This window comes from Muntiacus reevesi, chromosome 8 (genome assembly GCF_963930625.1).
Source record: "Muntiacus reevesi chromosome 8, mMunRee1.1, whole genome shotgun sequence".
In the NCBI taxonomy this organism is placed as follows: domain Eukaryota; kingdom Metazoa; phylum Chordata; class Mammalia; order Artiodactyla; family Cervidae; genus Muntiacus; species Muntiacus reevesi.
This window is the reverse complement of record NC_089256.1, coordinates 24193377-24216818: the sequence shown is the minus strand read 5'-3', so window position 1 is coordinate 24216818 and position 23442 is coordinate 24193377. Positions and strand designations below refer to the sequence as shown.

The 23442-nt window shown below is 45.8% G+C and overlaps 3 protein-coding genes across 3 annotated transcripts in view; all 3 read left to right on the top strand.

Annotated features, from left to right (window-relative positions):
• Positions 1 to 23442, top strand: part of TSPEAR (thrombospondin type laminin G domain and EAR repeats) — a 180463-nt gene that overhangs the window by 131898 nt on the left and 25123 nt on the right. The gene's annotated exons all lie outside the window — the stretch shown is intronic.
• LOC136173128 (keratin-associated protein 10-8-like) lies at positions 1289 to 1909 on the top strand. Its single transcript, XM_065942455.1, has one exon. It carries the CDS (start codon positions 1289 to 1291, stop codon positions 1907 to 1909), a length of 621 nt encoding a protein of 206 aa, XP_065798527.1.
• Positions 15554 to 21770, top strand: LOC136173514 (keratin-associated protein 10-7-like). The gene is made up of 2 exons (XM_065943198.1): positions 15554 to 16242; positions 21002 to 21770. The coding sequence occupies exons 1-2, from the start codon at positions 15554 to 15556 to the stop codon at positions 21768 to 21770; spliced, it is 1458 nt and encodes a 485-aa protein (XP_065799270.1).

The window sequence follows — 23442 nt, the reverse complement described above, 5'->3', positions numbered from 1 at the left end:
TAAAAAGGCTATCTGTCTGAGTCTTGTGTGCATTCAAGGCTTATTAGTGTTCTGTTTAACTTTGGATAGTAAATTCAGAGGGGTGGCGGAACAGAGAGCTATGTCCTTGAAGGGACCCTTGATAATCAATCAAGGCAGCTCCCACAGTCAGCTCTTTCAAGCCGCTCCCCGAAACCCTTGAGGAAGACAAACCCTGCCAGAGGGGCAGGTTGCTCGGTTGAGAAGTGTGGGGTGCACGTTGTGTTGTGAGCAGTTGGGTTTGGGTGAAAGGTTGATGAACGTGGCCCCTGACTCAGATACCTGTGAGCACTGCTCTCTGAAGAGAACTCCTAATAAACTGCACATATGACCACACTCCATTAACGCTCCTCTCAGGCACACTGGCTGGGCTGCAGGGGACTGAATGTCCCTCTCACCATGCTTCCTGCTGGCAGAGCAGCTGCTGGAGGGGGGTGGTCCCAGGATCTCCCAGCAGCCCCTGCTCAACATGACTCTCCCCTGGTTCCACGGTCACATCCCCTGGGCCACTAGCATTACGTGCACATGTCACTTTACACGTAAAATTTAAAATGTGTAAAAGTCAAAATAATATTGAAAGAATTGTACCTCAAACAGAGGAGAGCTGCAACATCTAAATTCACCAATTTAAAGACATGTTCACCTCTAAACCTCACTCAGCACTGTTCCTCTTGCTCAGTTGCTCGTGTCCCACCCTTCGTGACCCCATGGACTACAGCACAACAGGATTCCCTGTCCTTCAACAACTCCCAGAGCTTGCTGAAACTCATGTCCATTGAGTCAATGTTGCCATCTAACCAACTCATCCTCTGCTGTCCCCTCTCCTCCTGCTTTAATCTTTCCCAGCATCAAGGTCTATTCTAATGAGTCAGCTCTTTGAATCAGGTGGCCAAGGGACTGGAGCTTCAGCTTCAGCATCAGTCCTTCCAGTGATTATTCAGGGTCCTTTTCATTTAAAATCTTACCTCAGATATTTTCTGTATCTTTTCGGAACCAAACAATGGAGAAATGGAAAAACATCCTGCAACAAGGGATATTTACCCTCATAGGTTTAATGAGTGAAAACTATTGTGGAAACTACGCCAGCACTAATGAGGGGCTCCTGCAGCCAGCTGTCAACCCCAACAAGGAAGGGAGGGTTGGGAGGCCTCTGTGGGAACAACACAAGCCAGGGGCCAGGTATAAAAGCCCTGCATCCCCAAGCACCTCACACACACAGCTCATACACTCACACACACTCAAACCGTCCTCCAGCCCCACCGCCTCCAACATGGCCACTTCCACCCTGTCTGTCTGCTCCAACGACCTGAGCTACAACTGTCCAGAGAGCTACTGCGAGCCCCCCTGCTGTGCCCCCAGCTGCTGTGCCCCGGCCCCCCGCCTGACCCTCCTCTGTGCCCCAGTGAGCAGCAAGTCCAGCCTCTGCTGCCAGCCAGCCTGCATTAGCTCCTGCCCGGCCTTGGGCTGCCAGCAGTCTAGCTGCCAGCCCTCCTGCTGCACCTCCTCCCCCTGCCTGCAGGCCTGCTGTGAGCCCGTCTGCTGTGAGCCCGTCTGCTGCAGGCCCGTCTGCTGCAGGCCCGTCTGCTGCGAGCCCGTCTGCTGCAGGCCCGTCTGCTGTGAGCCCGTCTGCTGTGAGCCCGTCTGCTGCAGGCCCGTCTGCTGCAGGCCCGTGTGCTGTGAGGCCGCCCCCTGCTCAGCTCCGGCCCCCTGCTGCAGACCCTCCTCCTCAGTGTCCCTCCTCTGCCGTCCTGTGTGCCGCCCCGCCTGCTGCATCCCCGCCTCCTCCTGCCAGCCCAGCTGCTGCCGCCCGGCCTCCTGCGTGTCCCTGCTCTGCCAGCCCGCATGCTCCCGCCCTGCTTGCTGCATCCCTGCCTCAGAGCCCTGCTGCTAACCTGGCATGTGACCCCAGGGCCAGCCAGGCTCAGGTTCTACCTGTGACTCGTTCATCTGTCCTGACCTGGGGTGCGTGGCTGCCCTCACTCAGGAGAGGATCCCTGATGTCTCCACTATCCTGAATAACTAACCTCTCACTCCTACCTCAGGAACCCCCACCTCACAGTTTCCTGTGGCTCCTGCCTCCCAGGAGTCGCCTCCAACTGCCTCTGAGTCACCTGTCCCCCTACCCCTCCAGGTCCTCTGTCTGGGTCACCCGACTTCCAACCTTGGGTGCACCCTCTTGGGCACTGGGATAAATAAACTCACTTCATCACCTGATCTGCTCCCTTCATGTGATTCTCTGCTGGGGTGGGTGTAGGGATGGAAGGAAACACACGATTGTGAACTGACACCTGTCTCCTCCAGCCACGAGTATCTCTGGCAGTGAGTGAGTGTGTAAGTCACTCAGTCGTGACCGACTCTTTGAGACCCCCATGGGCTGTAGACACCAGGTTCCTCTGTCCAAACAATTCTCCAGGCAAGGATACTGCAGTGGGTTGCCATTCCCTTCTCAGGGGATCTTCCTGACTCAGGGATCGACCTGGATCTCCTACACTGCAGGCAGGTTCTTCACCGTCTGAGTCACCAAGGAACCCCCGGCAGTAAGTGACTGAGACCCCAAAGGGCAGGGTCCCCAGGTGGGGCTCCCGCTTCTCCAGGGAGTCAGTGCCTGCTCTGACCCTGGCCTGCAGCTGGCCCCCTGAAGACCTGTCATGGTCTAGGGGTTCCTCAGGCTCCTGGACTGTTCCTGCCCACTTGAAACATATTGGTAAACTGGCCCCTTGAGTCTGCTCCATGCAGGTGGCCCAAGGACCCCATGTAACACAACATGCATGTGGCTGGGGTCACCTCTTTTGGTCCACAAGTGGGTCTGCACTTTTAGCAGAAATGTGGTGAGAGGGGGGAGGCCTGCTCCAACCGTGTGGGGTGAGAGGGCCTGGATGACCTTCCCACCTGACTGATCCAGACAGCTAACAAGGTCAGAACACAAGGAGCTTGAGATGCTGGACTTGAGGAGGACAGCACAGGCCCACCTGGGAGGGAAAAGAAACAGAGTGGGCCTCACAGCGGCCCAGCTCACCACCTCAAGAGTGGTTCCAGGATCCAGGTCAGAAATCCAGGTGGAATACCATGGGTCTCTCAGTTTTAGAGATGGTTTGTGAATTGTGGGCCTGTGGGGAAGCTGGTGTCCTGGATCAGGATGCCAGAGAGAAGAGAACTGTTCTGAGGAACTCCCCTTCCACGGAGGTTCTCCCTTAAGTGTCCCCTGAGAAATGATAAGGAAACAGGTGTGAGGCTGAGTCTGGGAAAACCCATAAAGTTAGTTGCACTGATTCTCAAAGTTGAAAGAGAGCCTTAAAAGGACCTGCCCCCACCTGCCTGTTGGACATATTCTTTTTTTTTTTTTTTAACTAGCTTTTCTTCTCTATTCCCTGTTGCCCTTGAGGACTGTCTTCCAGATGAGAATCCAGGAATAGTCTGGAATCCTTCCATACTCTCCAAATTTTTTTTTCTTTAAAAAAAAATTTTTTTTCCATTTATTTTTATTATTGGAAGCTAATTACTTTACAATATTGTAGTGGTTTTTGCCATACATTGACATGAATCAGCCATGGATTTACATGTGTTCCCCATCCCGATCCCCCCTCCCACCTCCCTCTCCATCCCATCCCTCTGGGTCTTCCCAGTGCCCCAGCCCTGAGCACTTGTCTCATGCATCCAACCTGGGCTGGTGATCTGTTTCACCCTTGATAGTATACTTGTTTCAATGCTATTCTCTCAGAACATCCCACCCTTGCCTTCTCCCATTGAGCATTGAGTCCAAAAGTCTGTTCTGTACATCTGTGTCTCTTTTTCTGTTTTGCATATAGGGTTATTGTTACCGTCTTTTTAAATTCCATATATATGCGTTAGTATACTGTATTGGTCTTTATCTTTCTGGCTTACTTCACTCTGTATAATGGGCTCCAGTTTCATCCATCTCATTAGAACTGCTTCAAATGAGTTCTTTTTAATGGCTGGGTAATATTCCATTGTGTATATGTGCCATAGCTTCCTTATCCATTCATCTGCTGATGGGCATCTAAGTTGCTTCCATGACCTGGCTATTATAAATGTGCTGCAATGAACATTGGGGTACACGTGTCTCTTTCAGATCTGGTTTCCTTGGTGTGTATGCCCAGGAGTGGGATTGCTGGGTCATATGGCAGTTCTACTTCCAGTTTTTTAAGGAATCTCCACACTGTTCTCCATAGTGGCTGTACTAGTTTGCATTCCCACCAACAGTGTAGGAGGGTTCCCTTTTCTTCACACCCTCTCCAGCATTTATTGCTTGTAGACTTTTGGATAACAGCCATTCTGACTGGCATGTAATGGTACCTCATTGAGGTTTTGATTTATTTCTCTGATAATTAGTGATGTTGAGCATCTTTCCACGTGTTTGTTCGCCATCTGCATGTCTTCTTTGGAGAAATGTCTGTTTAGATCTTTGGCCCATTTTTTCATTGGGTCATTTATTTTTCTGGAATTGAGCTGCAGGAGTTGCTTGTATATTTTTGAGATTAATCCTTTGTCTGTTGCTTCATTTGCTATTATTTTCTCCCATTCTGAAGGTGTCTTTTCACCTTGCTTATAGTTTCCTTTGTTGTGCAAAAGCTTTTAAGTTTCATTAGGTCCCATTTGTTTATTTTTGCTTTTATTTCCAATATTCTGGGAGGTGGGTCATAGAGGATCCTGCTGTGATTTATGTTGGAGACTGTTTTGCCTATGTTCTCCTCTAGGAATTTTATAGTTTCTGGTCTTACATTTAGATCTTTAATCCATTTTGAGTTTATTTTTGTGTATGGTGTTAGAAAGTGTTCTAGTTTCATTCTTTTACAAGTGGTTTACCAGTTTTCCCAGCACCACTTATTAAAGAGGTTGTCTTTTTTCCATTGTATATCCTTGCCTCCTTTGTCAAAGATAAGGTGTCCATAGGTTCGTGGATTTATCTCTGGACTTTCCATTTTGTTCCATTGATCTATGTTTCTGTCTTTGTGCCAGTACCGTACTGTCTTGATGACTGTGGCTTTGTGGTAGAGCCTGAAGTCAGGCAGGTTGATTCCTCCAGTTCCATTCTTCTTTCTCAAGATTGCTTTGGCTATTCAAGGTTTTTTGTATTTCCATACAAATTGTGAAATTATTTGTTCTAGTTCTGTGAAGAATACTGTTGGTAGCTTGATAGGGATTGCATTGAATCTATAGATTGCTTTGGGTAGTATACTCATTTTCACAATATTGATTCTTCCAATCCATGAACACGGTGTATTTCTCCATCTATTTGTGCCCTCTTTGATTTCTTTCATCAGTGTTTTATAGTTTTCTATGTATAGGTCTTTTGTGTCTTTAGGTAGATATACTCCTAAGTATTTTATCCTTTTTGTTGCAATGGTGAATGGTATTGTTTCCTTAATTTCTCTTTCTGTTTTCTCATGGTTAGTGTATAGGAATGCAAGGGATTTCTGTGTGTTAATTTTATATCCTGCAACTTTACTATATTCATTGATTAGCTCTAGTCATTTTCTGGTAGAGTCTTTAGGGTTTTCTATGTAGAGGATCATGTCATCTGCAAAAAGTGAGAGTTTCACTTCTTCTTTTCCTATCTGGATTCCTTTTATTTCGTTTTCTGCTCTGATTGCTGTGGCCAAAACTGCCAAAACTATGTTGAATAGTAGCAGTGAGAGTGGTCACCCTTGTCTTGTTCCTGGTTTTAGGGGAAATGATTTCAATTTTTCACCATTGAGGATAATGTTTGCTGTGGGTTTGTCATATATAGCTTTTATTATGTTGGGGTATGTTCCTTCTATTCCTGCTTTCTGGAGAGTTTTTATCTTAAATGGATGTTGAATTTTGTCAAAGGCTTTTCCTGCATCTATTGAGATAATCATATGGTTTTTATCTTTCAATGTGTTAATGTGGTGTATTACATTGATTGATTTGTGGATATTAAAGAATCCTTGCATTCCTGGGATAAAGCCCACTTGGTCATGATGTATGATCTTTTTGATATGTTGTTGGATTCTGTTTGCTAGAATTTTGTTAAAGATTTTTGCATCTATGTTCATCAGTGATATTGGCCTGTAGTTTTCTTCTTTTGTGGCATCTTTCTCTGGTTTCGGAATTAGGGTGATGGTGGTCTCATAGAATGAGTTTGAAAGTTTACCTTCTTCTGCAATTTTCTGGAAGAGTTTGAGTAAGATAGGTGTTAGCTCTTCTCTAAATTTTTGGTGGAATTCAGCTGTGAAGCCATCTGGTCCTGGGCTTTTGTTTGCTGGTAGATTTCTGATTACAGTTTCAATTTCTGTGTTTGTGATGGGTCTGTTAAGATCTTCTATTTCTTCCTGGTTCAGTTTTGGAAAGTTATACTTTTCTAAGAATTTGTCCATTTCTTCCAAGTTGCCTATTTTATTGACATAGAGCTGCTGGTAGTAGTCTCTCATGATCCTTTGTATTTCAGTGTTGTCTGTTGTGATCTCTCCATTTTCATTTCTAATTTTGTTAATTTGGTTCTCCTCCCTTTGTTTCTTAATGAGTCTTGCTAACAGCTTGTCAATTTTGTTTATCTTTTCAAAAAACCAGCTTTTGGAGGGAGGAGCCAAGATGGCGGAGGAATAGGACGGGGAGACCACTTTCTCCCCTACAAATTCATTGAAAGAACAATTCAATGCAGAGCAAACTTCACAGAAAACCAGCTTTTAGCTTTGTTGATTTTTGCTATGGTCTCTTTTGTTTCTTTTGCATTTATTTATGCCCTAATTTTTAAGACTTCTTTCCTTCTACTAACCCTGGGATTCTGCATTTCTTCCTTCTCTAGTTGCTTTAGGTGTAGAGCTAGGTTATTTATTTGACTTTTTTCTTGTTTCTTCAGGTAAGCCTGTAATGCTATGAACCTTCCCCTTAGCACTGCTTTTACAGTGTCCCATAGGTTTTGGGTTGTTGTGTTTTCATTTTCATTCATTTCTATGCATATTTTTATTTCTTTTTTGATTTCTTCTATGATTTGTTAGTTATTCAGAAGTGTGTTATTTAGCCTCCATATGTTTGAACTTTTAATAGTTTTTTTTTTCCTGTAATTGAAATCTAATCTTACTGCATTGTGGTCAGAAAAGATGACTGGAACGATTTCAATTTTTCTGAATTTACCAGGGCTAGATTTATGGCCCAGGATGTGATCTATTCTAGAGAAGATTCCATGTGCACTTGAGAAAAAGGTGAAATTGATTGTTTTGGGGTGAAATGTCCTATAGATATCAATTAGTTCTAGCTGGTTCATTGTGTCATTTAAAGTTTGTGTTTCCTTGTTAATTTTCTGTTTAGTTGATCTATCCATAGATGTGAGTGGGGCATTAAAGTCTCCCACTAAAAAAATAAATAAAAAAATAAAGTCTCCCACTATTATTGTGTTATTGTTTATTTCCCCTTTCATACTTGTTAACATTTGCCTTACATATTGCGGTGCTCCTATGTTGGGTGCATATATATTTATAAACTATCTTCTTCTTGGATTGATCCTTTGATCATTATGTAGTGTCCTTCTTTGTCTCTTTTCACAGCCTTTGTTTTAAAGCCTATTTTATCTGATGTGAGTATTGCGACTCCTGCTTTCTTTTGGTCTCCGTTTGCATGAAATATTTTTTTCCAGCCCTTCACTTTCAGTCTGTATGTGTCCCTTGTTTTGAGGTGGGTCTCTTGTAGACAGCATTTATAGGGGTCTTGTTTTTGTATCCATTCAGCCAGTCTTTGTCTTTTGGTTGGGGCACTCAACCCATTTACATTTAAGGTAATTATTGATAGGTATGGTCCCATTGCCATTTACTTTGTTGTTTTGGGTTTGCGTTTAGACAACCTTTCTGTGTTTTCTGTCTAGAGAAGATCCTTTAGCATTTTTTGAAGAGCTGGTTTGGTGGTGCTGAATTCTCTCAGCTTTTGCTTGTCTGTAAAGCTTTTGAATTCGCCTTCATATCTGAATGAGATCCTTTCTGGGGACAGTAATCTGGGTTGTAGGTTATTCTCTTTCATTACTTTAAGTATGTCCTGCCATTCCCTTCTGGCCTGAAGGGTTTCTATTGATAGATCAGCTGTTATCCTTATGGAAATCCCTTTGTGTGTTATTTGTTGTTTCTCCCTTGCTGCTTTTAATATTTGTTCTTTGTGTTTGATCTTTGTTAATTTGATTAATAGGTGTCTTGGGGTGTTTCACCTTGGGTTTATCCTGTTTGGGACTCTCTGGGTTTCTTGGACTTGTGTAATTATTTCCTTTCCCATTTTAAGGACGTTTTTAGCTATTATCTCGTCGAGTATTTTCTCATGGCCTTTCTTTTTGTCTTCTTCTTCTGGGACTCCTATGATTCGAATGTTGGGGCGTTTCACATTGTCCCAGAGGTTCCTGAGGTTGTCCTCATTTCTTTTGATTCTTTTTTCTTTTTTCCTCTCTGCTTCATTTATTTCCACCATTTTATCTTCTACCTCACTTATCCTATCTTCTGCCTCTGTTATTCTACTGTTGGTTCCCTCCAGAGTGTTTTTGATCTCATTTATTGCATTATTCATTTTTACTTGACTCTTTTTTATTTCTTCTAGGTCCTTGTTAAACATTCTTGCATCTTCTCAATCCTTGTCTCCAAGCTATTTATCTGTAACTCCATTTTGTTTTCAAGATTTTGGATCATTTTTATTATCATTTTCAGGTAGATTCCCTATCTCCTCCTCTTTTGTTTGGCTTGGTGGGCATTTTTCATGTTCCTTTACCTGTTGGGTATTTCTCTCCCTTTTCATATTGTTTAGATTGCTGTGTTTGGAGTGACTTTTCTGTATTTTGGTGGTCTGTGATTCCTTTTTATTGTGGAGGTTTCTCCCAGTGGGTGGGGTTGGACAATTGGCTTGTCAAGGTTTCTTGGTTAGGGAAGCTTGCTTCGGTGTTCTGATGCGTGGAACTGGATTTCTTCTCTCTGGAGTGCAATGGAGTGTCCAGTAGTGAGTTTTGAGATGGGTCTATGTGTTAGGTGTGACTTTGGGCAGCCTGTATGTTGACACTCAGGGCTATGTTCCTGCGTAGCTGGAGAATCTGCATGGTATGTCTTGCTCTGGAACTTATTGGCTCTTGGGTGGTGGTTGGTTTCAGTGTAGGTATGGAGGCTTTTGAATGAGCTCTTATTACTTAATGTTCCCTGTAGTCAGGAGTTCTCTGGTGTTCTCAGGTTTGGGACTTAAGTCTCCCGCCTCTGGATTTCAGTCTTATTCTTCCAATAGCCTCAAGGTTTCTCCAACTACAGCACTGATAATAAAACTTCTAGGTTCATGGTGAAAAGATTCTCCACTGTGAGGGACACCCAGAGAGGTTCACAGAGTTACATGAAGAAGAGGAGAGGGAGGAAGGAGATAGAGATGAGCAGGAGGAGAAAGTTGGACATATTCATAATTCTCAGGACATGGGTTGGTTCTTCCAAAGGATGTTGCCTCAACTCTGAGATAACATAGTAGGAATGGAAGAGGAGAAATTAGCACAGACCCCACAGATATTCAAAGGGAATGCAATAAGCAGTTAAGGTGATATGGACACATTCCTTGAAAACACGAATAACCAAAACTCACTTTAAAAAAACCAGATGTCCTTAATTGTCCTGTATCTGTTGGGGCCCTTAAATGGACTGGAACCTGGTGATCTGGAGTCAATGATAAGAAAGTGAAAGAAGGAAAGAGGCTAATATTCTCTGGGTTATGCAGAAAACCAATAAAGCCCTTGGACAGGTCTGTTCCACTTATGTAGGCACAGGATGCCCTCTCAAGAAGTCTTGAGAGGTCTTGAAAGCCCAGGCAGGAAAATGAGCTCAGCAGACCTCTGTGCTCCAGGGAATCAGCCACAAAGAAAGAGAGAGAGAGAGAAAGAAGGACATGGGGACCCAAGTCTCTGGTGGAACAAGGGTGCTTTCTTGAATTTTGTGTGAGTATATATACCTTAAAACAAGGTAGCTTCTTCAGATCAAGATCAAAAGACCAGACTTTACAAGTTACCAAGGAAACAAGGCTCTATAGAGGCCATAAGGCCAAAAGGCAATCCACATCAAAAGAGGGTTGTAAATAATCCCTTTCCCCAAATGGAAAAGTTAATGAGGGAAATCCTATGCAAGGATCCCACCTCTTTGATCTCAGTCCTGGGAGTGGCTTCCCGCTCCTTTAGCTCCTACAGGAACTGATTAGGAACAAGGGGCTCAAGAGAGAGAGGATATAACACACAGGAATCCTACTGTTAAACCTCCCCTGACATGTATCACTTTAACCTATCTTGTTTTTTAGGGCAGTTTTAGGTTCACAGCAAAACTGAGTGGGAAGTACAGAGTTCCTATATATCCCCACCCTCACACAAGCACAGCCTACCCTACCATCAGTATCTTGTGATTTGATGCATTTGTTACAAATGGGCTACATTCGTTATAATGGATAAACCTACACTGCCATGTTAATATCACCCAAAGTCCGTAGTTTACATTAGAGTTCACTCTTGCTGTTGCTAAGTTCTATGTGTTTTGATAAATGTATTATAGTAACACATATGGACCATTATGGAATAATTTCCCTGCCCTAAAATACTCTGTGCTCCATCTATTCATTTCTTCTTCTCTGCTAACCCCTGGCAACCACTGATCTTTTTACTGACTCAATAGTTTTGTCTTTTCCAGAATGTCATATCCTCAGAACCATCAGGAATGGAAACTTTTCAGATTGGCTTCTTTCACTTAGTAATGTGCATTTACGTTTCCTTCATGTTCCTTCATGTCTTGATAGCTTTTTTTGTATTTTTTTTATTAAGGTAAAATATTCATAACACAAATTTTACAACCTTAACCACTTTAAAGTGTACAGTTCAATGGTATTAAGTACATTCATAACCTAGTGTAACCATCACCACTATCCATACTCAGAACTCTATCTTGCAAAAGAAACTCTATACACCTTAAACAATTCCCATACTTCTTTTCTCACAGTCCCTGGAAAGCATCATTCTACTTTTTATCTCTCAAGTACTTCATGTAAGTGAAATCACAAAGTATTTGTCGCTATGTGACTGGCTTATTTATCTTACCATAATGTCCTCATGGTTCATCCACAACAGTGCCAGATTTACTTCCTTTTTAAGGGTGAATAATATTCCATTCTATGTGTGTATCACATTATGTGCCAAATTTGCCTTCTTTTTAAGGGTGAATAGTATTCCATTCTATGTGTATATCACATTTTGCTTATCCATTCATCCATCAGTGAACACCTGAATTGCTTCCACTTTTCAGCTATTGTGAAAAATGCTTCTCTGCATGTGGTTTCCCAAATATCTCTTCAGGATTCTGCTTTCAATTCTTTTCAGCATAGACCCAGTAGAAATACTGGATTATAGAGTAATTCTACTTTTAATTTATTGAGGAACCATCATAAGGATTTCCACAAAGCTGTACCAGTTCATGTTCCCACCAACAGTGTACAAGTGTTCCAGTTTCTTCAGAGTCTCACCAATATTTATGTTGTTTCTTAAAATAAATTATCATTATACTAGGAGGTGTCAGGTGGTACTTCACTGTAGTTTTGATTTGCATTTCTCTAATGATTAGATATATAGAGTATATTTTCTGTGCTTATTGGACATTTGTATATCTTCTTTGGAAAAATATCTATTTGTGGCCTTTGCTCATTTTTCAGCTAGATTTTTTGTTGTTGTTATTGAGTTTTACAAGTTCTCTATGCATTCTGGATATCAATCTCTTATCAAATGTATGATTTTCAAATGTTTTCTCACATTTCTTTGGGTTACCTTTGTTCTCTGTTGATACTACATTTTGATGAAAAATATTTAAAATTTTCGTGAAGTCCAGTTTTTCTATTTTCTTATGTTGACTGTGTCATTGGTGTCATATCCAGGAAATGACTGCCAAATTCAAGGTTGTAAAGGCTTGTCCTATTTTTTCTTCAAAGAGTTTTAGAGTTACAGGTCTTACATTTAGATTGAGGGTCCACTTTGAGTTAATTTTGTGTATGATGTTAGGTATGGATCTAACTTCATTCTTATGCAAGTGAATATCCAATTTTCCTAGAAGCATTTGTTGAAAAGACTGTCTTTTCTCCAGTGAATGGACTTAATGCCTTGCCAAATATGGTTTGACCTAATGTGTGAGGGTTTATTTTTGGACCCTGTGTTCTCTTCCATTGGTCTGTATGTCTGACTTTGTGCCAGGACCACTCTATTTGATTACAGTCGCTTTATAGTGAGTTTTGAAACCAGGAAGTAGGATCCCTCTGACTTTGTTCATTTTCAGGTTTTTTTTTTTTTTTTTTTTTTTTTGGTTATTCAGGGTCCCTTAAGATTCCATATAAATTTTAGAATGGGTTTTTTTATTTCTGCGAAAAGTTATCCAGATGTTGATTTTGTGTTTTGATTTTGTTTGATGTTTGATTTTGTTATTTAATGCAACTGCATTTAAATATATAGATTGCTTTGGATAGTAATGATATCTTAACAATATTAAAGCTTCCAATCCATAAATATGGGGTGTCTTTCCATTTACTTATATTTTCTTTCATTTCTTTCAACAATGATTTGTAGTTTTCACTGTATAAGTTTTCAACCTCCTTGATTAATTCCTCAGTATTTTACTTTTTTTATGTTATTCTAAATGGAATCATTTTTTAAATTTCCTTTTATGGTTATTCACTAGTAGTGTGTAGAAATGCAACTATTTTTTATATACTGACTTTGTATCCTACTGTTTTTCTGAATTCATTTAAGAGTGGTAATGGTTTTGTGTGTAGGCATGGAATTTTTAAAATTTTGTACATAGAAGGATTATGCACATATAACATCAGTGAACGGAGATGATTTTACTTCTTCTTTTTCAACTTAAATGTCTTTTACTTTTTATATTAGAGAACCTCAACATATCACTGGTCTTTGGGGAAATGCAAGTTTGAATTCTGCTAAGGTACTGCTGCTGCTGCTAAGTCGCGTCAGTCGTGTCCGACTCTGTGCGACCCCATAGACGGCAGCCCACCAGGCTCCTCCGTCCCTGGGATTCTCCAGGCAAGAACACTGGAGTGGGTTGCCATATCCTTCTCCAATGCATGAAAGAGAAAAGTGAAAATGAAGTCGCTCAGTCGTGTCCGACTCTTAGCGACCCCATGGAATGCAGCCTACCTGTCTCCTCCGTCCATGGGATTTTCCAGGCAAGAGACTGGAGTGGGTGGCCAGTGCCTTTTCCCATACTAAGGTACTATGCGAACCTATTGTTGTTGTTTAGTCACTAACTGAAGTGAAGTGAAGTGAAAGTTACTCAGTTGTGTCTGACTCTTAATTTTCCAGGCCAGAATACTGGAGTGGGTAGCCTTTCCCTTCTCCAGGGCATCTTCCCAACCCAGGGATCAAAACCAGTTCGCCCACATTGCAGGCATATTCTTTACCAGCTGAGCCACAAGGGAAGTCCAGAACACCGGAGTGGGTAGCCTATCCCTTCTCTAGCAGATCCTCCTGACCCAGGAATTGAACCAGGGTCTCCTGCATTGCAGGTGGATTCTTTACCAACTGAGCTGTGAGGGAAGCCCTGTTTAGTCACTAAGTTGTGTGTCACTCTTTGTGACCCCATGGATTATAGCCTGCCAGGCTCCTCTGTCCATGGGATCTCCCAGGTAAGAATACTAGAGTGGGGTGCTATTTCCCTCTTCAGAGGATTTTCCCACCCGGAGATCGAACTCACATCTGCTGCATTGGCAGGTGGATTCTTAACCACCGAGCCACCTGGGAAGCCCTCACGCCTATTAGAATGGGCTAAATTAAAAACCTCACAATATCGATGTTGGCCAAGGATACACAGCCACGAGAACGTTCACACATTGCTGGTGGGAATGCAGAATGGCACAGCCACTTGGGGAAAGAGCTTAGCAGGTTCCTATCAAGCTAAACAGACAGTTCCCATCTAATCCAGCTATGCCACACGTGGGTGTTTGTCCTAGAGAGGTGAAAACACGATCACACAGAAACCTGTACACAAGGAACGTTGACAGCAGGTTTGTTCATAATCATCAAAAACGTGAAGTCATGAAAATGTCTCCCAACTGCCCAAAGAACAAATGGTGGGGCACCCTCACTACAGACACTACGCAGCAGGAAAAGGGAGGAGCCTCCGGTGCCCACAGCACCACGGCCACTGCATTTAATGAGCGAAAGAAGCCAGACCCCAAAGGCCACCTGGTGTACAATTCCACGTATGTGACCTCCTAGAAAATCACCACTGCAGTCACTTTGAATGAGCAGTTTCACTGGGCTTTGGACCGAGGGAGGGGCTGATTTCAGTGGAACAGGAGTTTGGGGCCTGTACAGTCTAGTGGGGGTGTGTCTGCGTTTGTCAAAACTCAAAACTCAAAACTGCACATGGCAAAGAGTGTATCGAAGGCCAGAGGGGTAGGGCAGCTAGCAGTATTTGCTTCTACAAGGTCAAGCAATGGACTTCCTCTCCCTTAATCTGCTGTGTGCTGACTGTGTTGTTCTTTATTAATATTTGCTATATTCTGCCTGCCTTTGGGCTCACCCTTTCTCTGGACCTTGTACCCTGAAGGTGGTTTTTGTAGATAGTGTACCACTGGCTTCTTTTTTTTTTTTTTACGACTGGCTTCTTTTCAGAATAGCTGTCTTATCCTAAATGCTCTAATCTCCATCCACCTGATTATCCACTTCCCTCAGACTTTCAATATTTGGTTCCACTGTCTTCAGGTACATTGATTGGCTGAGCAAAGTCGGATGCCAAACTCTCTGGAAGCTTTTAGGCTGTTTCCTCATATTTGGTATCAGACGTTTCACCAGTGTGTCAGATAGGCACCGTTTTCCATTCATCTTGTCTTGTGTTTGGTCAAAGTTCCAAATCTGAAGCACCATGTCTCTTTCCCTTCTCTCTGGAAAATGTTCTGTTTCTCCCGTTGCTGCCCACGTTCTCTCTCTGGAGACCCCAGCTGATGGAGCTCGACCTTCCCTCCATCATGCTCTGTGCTTGAGACATGTCTTGGTTTTTCTCACTCACTCCTTCTCCCTTTGGCTGGTCTGTCCACTGTTCAGCCCTGGTGCTTGAGGGAGACGTCCTACAGCAGGTGACAGCACTGACCCAACTTTGAGCTCTGAGATGCCCGGTCACTGAGATGGACTTCACAACCCTTCACCTGCAGAGTTCACAGCCCTTCACCTGCAGAGCCTTGGAGACAGCTGGGAGGGGAGCAGCTGGCAGGCACACACGGGTGCGGCTTCGGAACCCTAGATCAGTCCTGTGTTTCCTTAGAGAAACTCACACAGCTCAGGAGTGACCCAGCCCTCAACCAGGACATGCATTTTACAACCAGCAAACTCTTGTGTAAATAAACAAGAAGTAACAAGGGCTCAAAACACCAACAAGGAAAGGGAAGCCTCAGGGAGCCTTCAGCTGGACCAACACACACCTGGACGGGGTATAAAAGGCCCAGAGCCCTGAGCAGCACTCACACACTCACTCACTCACACACACTCACATCCTCACCCTCCTCCAGCCCAACCACTTCCACCATGGCCACTTCTGCCTTGTCCGTCTGCTCCAGTGACCTGAGTTACGGCAGCCGGGTCTGCTTGCCTGGGTCCTATGACTCCTGCACCGGCTCCTCCTGGCAGGTAGACGACTGTCCAGAGAGCTGCTGTGAGCCCCCCTGCTGTGCCCCCAGCTGCTGCACCCCGGCCCCCCGCCTGACCCTCCTCTGTGCCCCAGTGAGCTGCGAGTCCAGCCCCTGCTGCCAGCCAGCCTGCAGCAACTCCTGCCTGGCCTCATGCTGCCAGACGTCTAGCTGTCAGCCCTCCTGCTGCACCTCCTCCCCCTGCCCTCAGGCCTGCTGTGAGCCCATCTGCTGCAGGCCCGTCTGCTGCAGGCCTGTCTGCTGCAGGCCCGTCTGCTGTGAGCCTGTCTGCTGCAGGCCCGTCTGCTGCACGCCTGTCTGTTGCACGCCCGTCTGCTGCAGGCCCGTGTGCTGTGAGGCCTCCACCTGCTCAGCCTCCTTGTGCTGCCTGCCCAACCCCTGCTCCTCGGTCAGTTGCAGACCCTCCTCCTCCGTGTCCCTCCTCTGCCGCCCCGTGTGCCGCCCTGCCTGCTGCGTGCCCGCCTCCTCCTGCCAGCCCAGCTGCTGCCGCCCGGCCTCCTGCGTGTCCCTGCTCTGCCGGCCCGCGTGCTCCCGCCCTGCTTGCTGCATCCCAACCTTGGCCCCGGAGCCCTGTTGCTGACCTGGCACATTGCCAACTCCTTCCAGGGCCAACACTAAATTTCACCTGAAACTTCTGCAGCCTTGAGCCCAGTCTGGGGTCTCCTTCTGCCCCAGAATTTCCTGTTAGCAGGCTGGGCTGGCTCCTGGTTCCCTCCAGGCCCTGAGATTCAGCCAGCATCCTGCTCTCCATCCTTGTTGGTCATGATTTTGTCCTGACCTAGGTGAGGGGTCTGCCTGTTAACAAATAAAGTCACTGTCATGCCATCTCTGTGCCTGGAGTGCATATCTGGTCAAGCCCTGGGAAAGACCTTTGTTGTGGACATTGAGCTGGGATGGTTTAGAAACCTGTCCTTGAGCTGCATCCAGGACAGTAACATCATCAGGCTCGGCTCCTCACACCCTGCTCCTCTCTGCCTGGGTGTCCTGTGGCCGAGGTTCTCCTGCAGCCTCCAGTCCAGAGTATTCTGCTCACCTGTAGACCCTGCATGAAGCGAGTGATGTGGGGGAGTGGGACCCATGTTCAGGCCCCGGGCTTGCACACTAGGAACATGGGGCCTCAGTAGTGACAAAGGAGACCCCGTTTAATAAACATCTGCCTTGAATACGTAAAGCTTTCTCCAGAAACAGCTTCAGACAGGCTGGTGCCAGCCGTTCTCTAGTGCCCTGGACATGAGTATGAGTGCTTTTCTCTGTGTGCAGAGGTGTGGATGTTGAGAGCCACATGCAGTGATATTGGGAGCCTGTGTGAGTCAGGGTTCTCCAGAGAACGAACCAATAAGAAATGTGCACATATGCAGAGATTGATGTTGAGGAGCTAGTTCACATTTTAGAGGCAGGAAAGACCCAAATCTGTATGGTGAGCTTCCTGGGAAGAGTTGGTGTTGCAGCTACAGATGACCTGCTGATAGAATGTCTTTTCCGAGGGGGACATCAGTCTGGTCTCAAGGTCTTCAACTGCTTGGGTGTGGCCCAGCCACATTTTGTAGGGCAATCTGTTTTACTAAGAGTCCAATGATTTCAGTGTTGATCTCACCTAAGAAACAACCATGTCATGACATCCAGACATGTTTACCCAAACAACTGGGCACCATGGCCTGGTCAAGTTGACACTTGAAATTATCCATCCCAGGGACCAACAGCCAAGGGGGATGGGCAATTTGGAAATGGCAGGTGCTCACTGGGTGATGCCCTCAGGAATTCAAATATTAAGGCAGCTATCCCTCTTGGGAAATGTGGATAGGAGGGACATACCTTGGCCCTGTCGGGACAGTGCTGGGTAGGCAAACACTTGCAGGACTGTGATGGGCCTTGACTTGGTGCCTCAAATATAATTGTACCTTTATAATATGCATGCATATGTGCTGAGTTGCTTCAAGCATTTCTGATTCTTTGTTACCTTATGGACTGTAACCTGCCTGACTCTTCTGTCCATGAGATTCTCCAGGCAAGAGTACAGGAGTGGGTTTCTGTGCCCTCCTCCAGGGGACCTTCCTGACCCAGGGATCAAATATGTGTCTCCTGCAGTTTCTGCTAACAAGAGAATTCTTTCCTGCAGAGCCACAGGGGAAGCCCAACTATTATAATAGCTGCATTTAAAAGTGAAAAAGACAGGTAGAATTTATTTAATTACATTTAATTAAACCCAATATATGCAAAAGTTTTAAAAAGATGGGAATACCAGACCACCTTACCTGTCTCCTGAGAAACCTGTATATGGGTCAAGAAGCAATGATTAGACTGGAGATTTAACAGTGGACTGGTTCCAAATTGGGAAAGGAGTATCAAGGCTTTATATTGTCAACCTGCTTATTTTGCTGATATGCAGAGTCCATCATCCGAAATGCCAGGCGGCACAAAGTACAAGCTGGAATCAAGATGGCTAGGAGAAATAGCAACAACCTCAGTTATGCAGATGATACAATCCTTATAGCAGAAAGTGAAGAGAAACTAAAGAGCCTCTTGATGACGGTGAAAGAGGAGAGTCAAAAAGCTGACATGAAACTCAACATTCAAAAAACTAAGAAAATGGCCTCTGGTCCCACCATTTCATGGGAAATAGATGTGGAAAAATGGAAACAGTGACAGACTTTATTTTGGGGGCTCCAAAAATCACTGCAGATGGAGACAGCAGTCATGAAATGAAAAGATGCTTGCTCCTTAGAAGAAAAGCTGTGACCAACCTAGACAGCATATTAAGAAGCAGACATATTACTTTGCCAGCAAAGGTCTGTCTAGTCAAAGCTATAGTTTTTCCAGTAGTCGTGTATGGATGTGAGTGTTGGACCATAAACAAGGCTGAGCATCAAGAAATTGATGCTTTTGAACTGTGGTGTTGGAGAAGACTCTTGAGTCCCTTGGACAACAAGATCAAGCCTGAATATTCATTGGAAGGATTGATGCTAAAGGTGAAGCTCCAATACTTTGGCCACCTGATGCGAAGAGCTGACTCATTAGAAAACACTCTAATGTTGGAAAAGATTGACAGCAAAAGGAGAAGCGGGAGGCAGAGGGTGAGATGCTTAGATAGCATCATCGACTCTGGATATGAATTTGAGCAAACTCTGAGAGATAGTGGAGGACAAAGGAGCCTGGCGTGCTGCAGTCCATAGGGTCGCCAAGAATTGGACTTGACTTAGCGACTGAACAGCAACAATAATCCAAAAGCTTTACGTTTCAATACATCTGATATTAATAAAGTATCAGACCCTCACCAGGGTCGCTGCCTGGGAAGGATCAGACTCTGTGTACCAACAGAACCCATCACTCTGGCTGTTTAGACTTTTCTTCCTCCCCTTCTCACCTATACCTGCCCAATTTCCCACGTGGGTCTGTATGTTTCCTCACTTGGCCCTTTGTCTTCTTTCTTTCTGGTTTTTGTTTTCAAGATTTTTTTAAGGTGGGCCATTTTTAAAGTCTTTATTGAATTTGTTCCCACATTGCTTCTTTTTTATGTTTTGGCTTTTCTGACTGAGGGGTGTGTGGGGTCTTGGCTCCCTGACCAGGGACTGGTCATCCCATGCACTGGAAGATGGCTTCTTAACCCCTGGACCTCCAGGGGAGGACCATCATTTGTCTTATCTCTTTAAATGTTTCTCCAAGAGGGAAACGTGCATAGAGTGTTTCCCAAGCTCTAGCTTATGTGAAAATACACTGCTGTTCTCTTTACTTGAGAAAGATATAAGGGGCTTCCCAGGTGGCACTAGTGGTAAAGAATTGGCCTGCCAACACAGGAGAAAGATGTAATAATTTGAAAAAAGAAAAAAATAAGCCTTAGTCTGCAGTGTTCCCCCAAAAGCTCTGTGTCTTTCACTGTTTGATGGGAGAGGTCTGGGGTCCACCCGGTCAGGGTTCATTTCCAGACTGTTAGCCATTTCTTCCTGCCTGGAAATGGAGCTGCCCTTCATTCGGTTCATTTAAAAACTGCCAATGTATGACTAGGGTGGGCTCTAAGAATCCAATGCTCTTGAATTCATGAGGCCCTTCCAGTAAAAACACATGCACCTTGGTGCACTCAGCTCAGAGTGGTTCGTGTTCAGTCCTGTCTTTACTGTCTTATCCTAGCTCTTCCTTCTTCCTTGTTAGCAACTGAGTGATCACATTTGGTGTCAGCGAAACACATGGTCTGTTTATTATAATTCTTCTCATTGTATTTTGGGATTTATACTTTACCTCTGTTGGAGTAAGAAGTGGCACCTCACTCCAGTATTCTTGCCTGGAGAATCCCATGGACAGAGGAACCTGGCAGGCTACAATCCATGGGGTCACAAAGAGATGGACACGACTGAGCACCTGAGTAAGCATGCATACTTTACCTCTGTGGTTTGGAGGAACTAGCAGTGTTTGTGCTGAAAACCACAGAGTTGATTTTCTGTGGTGATAATTTTGCTCTTTCCTGCCTCTGTTATAAATGTTCAGCTCAGCTGCCTGGTGGTAAATTTCCTTGGGCACATGCTTCCATCTAGCACTTCAGTTGGTGTGGGGGAAGGCCTGGATAAGAACCTCAATCCTATATACAGATGGCTGGCTTCCAGTCCCAGTCCTGATTCTTTGGGCTGTGTGACCTGGAGATGGTTGCTTAACTTCTCTATGCCTGGGCTTCCTCATCTATTTACAGAAACTTCCTTGCTGAGGAAACTTCTTGCTTTCCTTCCTTCCTTCACTCAGCATCGTTCCCATAGTTCAGTTGCTCAGTCATGTTCCACTCTTCATGACCCCATGGACTACAGCACAACAGGCTTCCCTGTTCTTTACCACCTCCCAGAGCTTGCACAAACTCATGTCCATTGAGTCAGTGATGCTATCTAACCAACATGTCCACTGTTGTCCCCTTCTGCTCCTGCATTAATCTTTCCCAGCATCAGGGTATTTTCTAAGGAGTCAGTTCTTTGAATCAAGTGGCCAAAGGATTGTAGCTTCAGCTTCAGCATCAGTCCTTCCAATGAATATTCAGGTTTGATTTCCTTTAGGATCTTACCTCAGGTATTTTCTATATCTTTTCTGGAACCAAACAAAAGAGAAATGGGAAAACATCCTGCAACATGGGCTATTTACGCTCACAGGTTTAATGAGTGAAAACTATTGTGGAAACTACGCCAGCACTAATGAGGGGCTCCTGCAGCCTGCTCTCAACCCCAACAAGGAAGGGAGGGCCTGGGAGTCTCCTGTGGGGACAACACAAGCCAGGGGCCAGGTATAAAAGCTGTGCATCCCCAAGCACCTCACACACACAGCTCACACACTCACACACACTCAAACCGTCCTCCAGCCCCACCGCCTCCACCATGGCCTCCTCCACCCTGTCTGTCTGCTCCAGCGACCTGAGCTACAACTGTCCAGAGAGCTGCTGCGAGCCCCCCTGCTGTGCCCCCAGCTGCTGCGCCCCGGCCCCCCGCCTGACCCTCCTCTGTGCCCCAGTGAGCTGCGAGTCCAGCCCCTGCTGCCAGCCAGCCTGCAGCAGCTCCTGCCCGGCCTTGGGCTGCCAGCAGTCTAGCTGCCAGTCCTCCTGCTGCACCTCCTCCCCCTGCCAGCAGGCCTGCTGTGAGCCCATCTGCTGCAGGCCCGTCTGCTGCACGCCCGTCTGCTGCAGGCCCGTCTGCTGTGAGCCCGTCTGCTGCAGGCCCGTGTGCTGTGAGGCCTCCCCCTGCTCAGCCCCATCCTCCTGCTGCAAATCCTCCTCCTCCGTGTCCCTCCTCTGCCGCCCCGTGTGCCGCCCCGCCTGCTGCGTGCCCACCTCCTCCTGCCAGCCCAGCTGCTGCCGCCCAGCCTCCTGTGTGTCCCTCCTCTGCCAACCCGCTTGCTCCCGCCCCGCCTGCTATGTGCCCACCTCCTCCTGCCAGTCCTCCTGCTGCACCTCCTCCCCCTGCCAGCAGGCCTGCTGCAGGCCCTTCTGCTGCAGGCCCGTGTGCTGTGATGCCTCCCCCTGCTCAACCCCCTCCTGCTGCAGACCCTCCTCCTCCGTGTCCCTCCTCTGCCGGCCTGCATGCTCCCACCCCGCCTGCTATGTCTCCATCTCGGCCCCAGAGCCCTGCTGCTGACCTGGCATGTCACCCGAGGGCCAGCCAGGCTCAGGTGCCACCTGTGAGTCGGTCCTCCCAGCCTCCCTCTGTCCTGACCTGGGCTGGGTGGCTGCCCTCACTCAGGACAGGTTCCCCGATGTCTCCACTGTCCTGACCGACTGACCTCTCACTCCTGCTCCAGGAACCCCAACCTCACGGCTCCCAGGGCTCCTGCCTCCCAGGAATCACGTCCAGCTGTCTCTGGCTCACCAACCCTGCTACCCCTCCAGGTTTTCTGTCTGGGTCACTCGACTTCCAACCTTGGGTGCACCCCCTTGGGCACTGGGATAAATAAACTCACTTCATCAGCTGATCTGCTCCCTTCATCTCATCTTCACTGAGGGTAAACCCAGGGTTTTGACCAGACACTGGTCTTCTCCAGCTACAAGTGTTTCTAGGGGTGAGTGACAAGCCACCGGAAGGGCAGTGGCCTGACTCCTCTGGGCAGGCACACTGGGTGGGGCTCCTTTCCTCGCTGGGAAGGACCAGGTTGCTCAGGTCCTGTGGTCCTGGGAGATGAACGTGGGGGCAGTGGAGGTGCCTGTCCAGCCTGCATGCGCTGGTTGTGACGTCAGCGTCTTTCCCAACTCCTGCCTTGCCCCAACCACCACCGTGAGCATTTTGTCGCACTGGCCCTCAGGCACACACTCCTGAGTGCTAGCTCCTGGAAATCCCTTCTGGGGGAAGATAAGCGCAGGGGCCACGAGTGTTCCCTTGGCTCTGGAGTGGCCAGAGGCCAAGTGACCCAAACTGTTCACATGGATGTTACTAAATTAGGTGTTAAATTAAACATGAGGACCATGAAGTCTTTCCACTTTAGTGTAATACTTTCGTGAAATTTCACTCATACTTTCACATGGGCAGAGACTTGCTAAAAGATTATATTCTATATTTTACATAGCTGCTTAGCATGCAGATTTAATCATTTTCGATTCTTTACCTTTTTGTGATATTAGGCTAGAAATTGTTGTTCAGTCATTAAGTTGTGTCTGACTTTTTCTGACTCCACGGACTGCAGCATGCCGAGCTTCCCTGTCCCTCACTATTTCCCGGAGTTTGCTCAAACTCATATCTGTTGAGTTGATGATGCCATCCAACCATCTCATTCTCTGTCACCCTCTTCTCCTCTTGTCCTCACTCTTTCCCAACATCAGAGTCTTTTCCAGTGAGTTGGCTCTTCGCATCAGGTGGCCAAAGTATTGGAGCTTCAGCTTCAACATCAGTCCTTCCAATGAATATTCAGGGTTGATTTCCTTTAGGATGGACTGGTTTGATCTCCTTGCTGTCCAAGGAACTCTCAAGAGTCTTCTCCAGCACCACAGTTTGAAAGCATCAATTCTTTGGCACTCAACCTTCTTTATTTTTAGGCTAGAAATGAACAGACTCTAAGTTGCATTAACAAACAGTCAAGTATTTTTGGTCTCTCTGTGGTTCAAACTGGAAAGTGATGCTCAGCTGGGGTTGCTGGTGTTTGGAGAAGGTGATCATGCGGGTTGTGAGAGGTTTTTAAAATTGTGGTAAAATACACGTAAGGTGGAATTTCCCTTCTAGCCCTTTTAAGTGTATGGTTCAGTGGCATTAAGGACAGTCACACTGTTGTGCAGCGATCACCACCGCCCACCTCCAGAACCTTTCTCATCCTCCCCAAAAT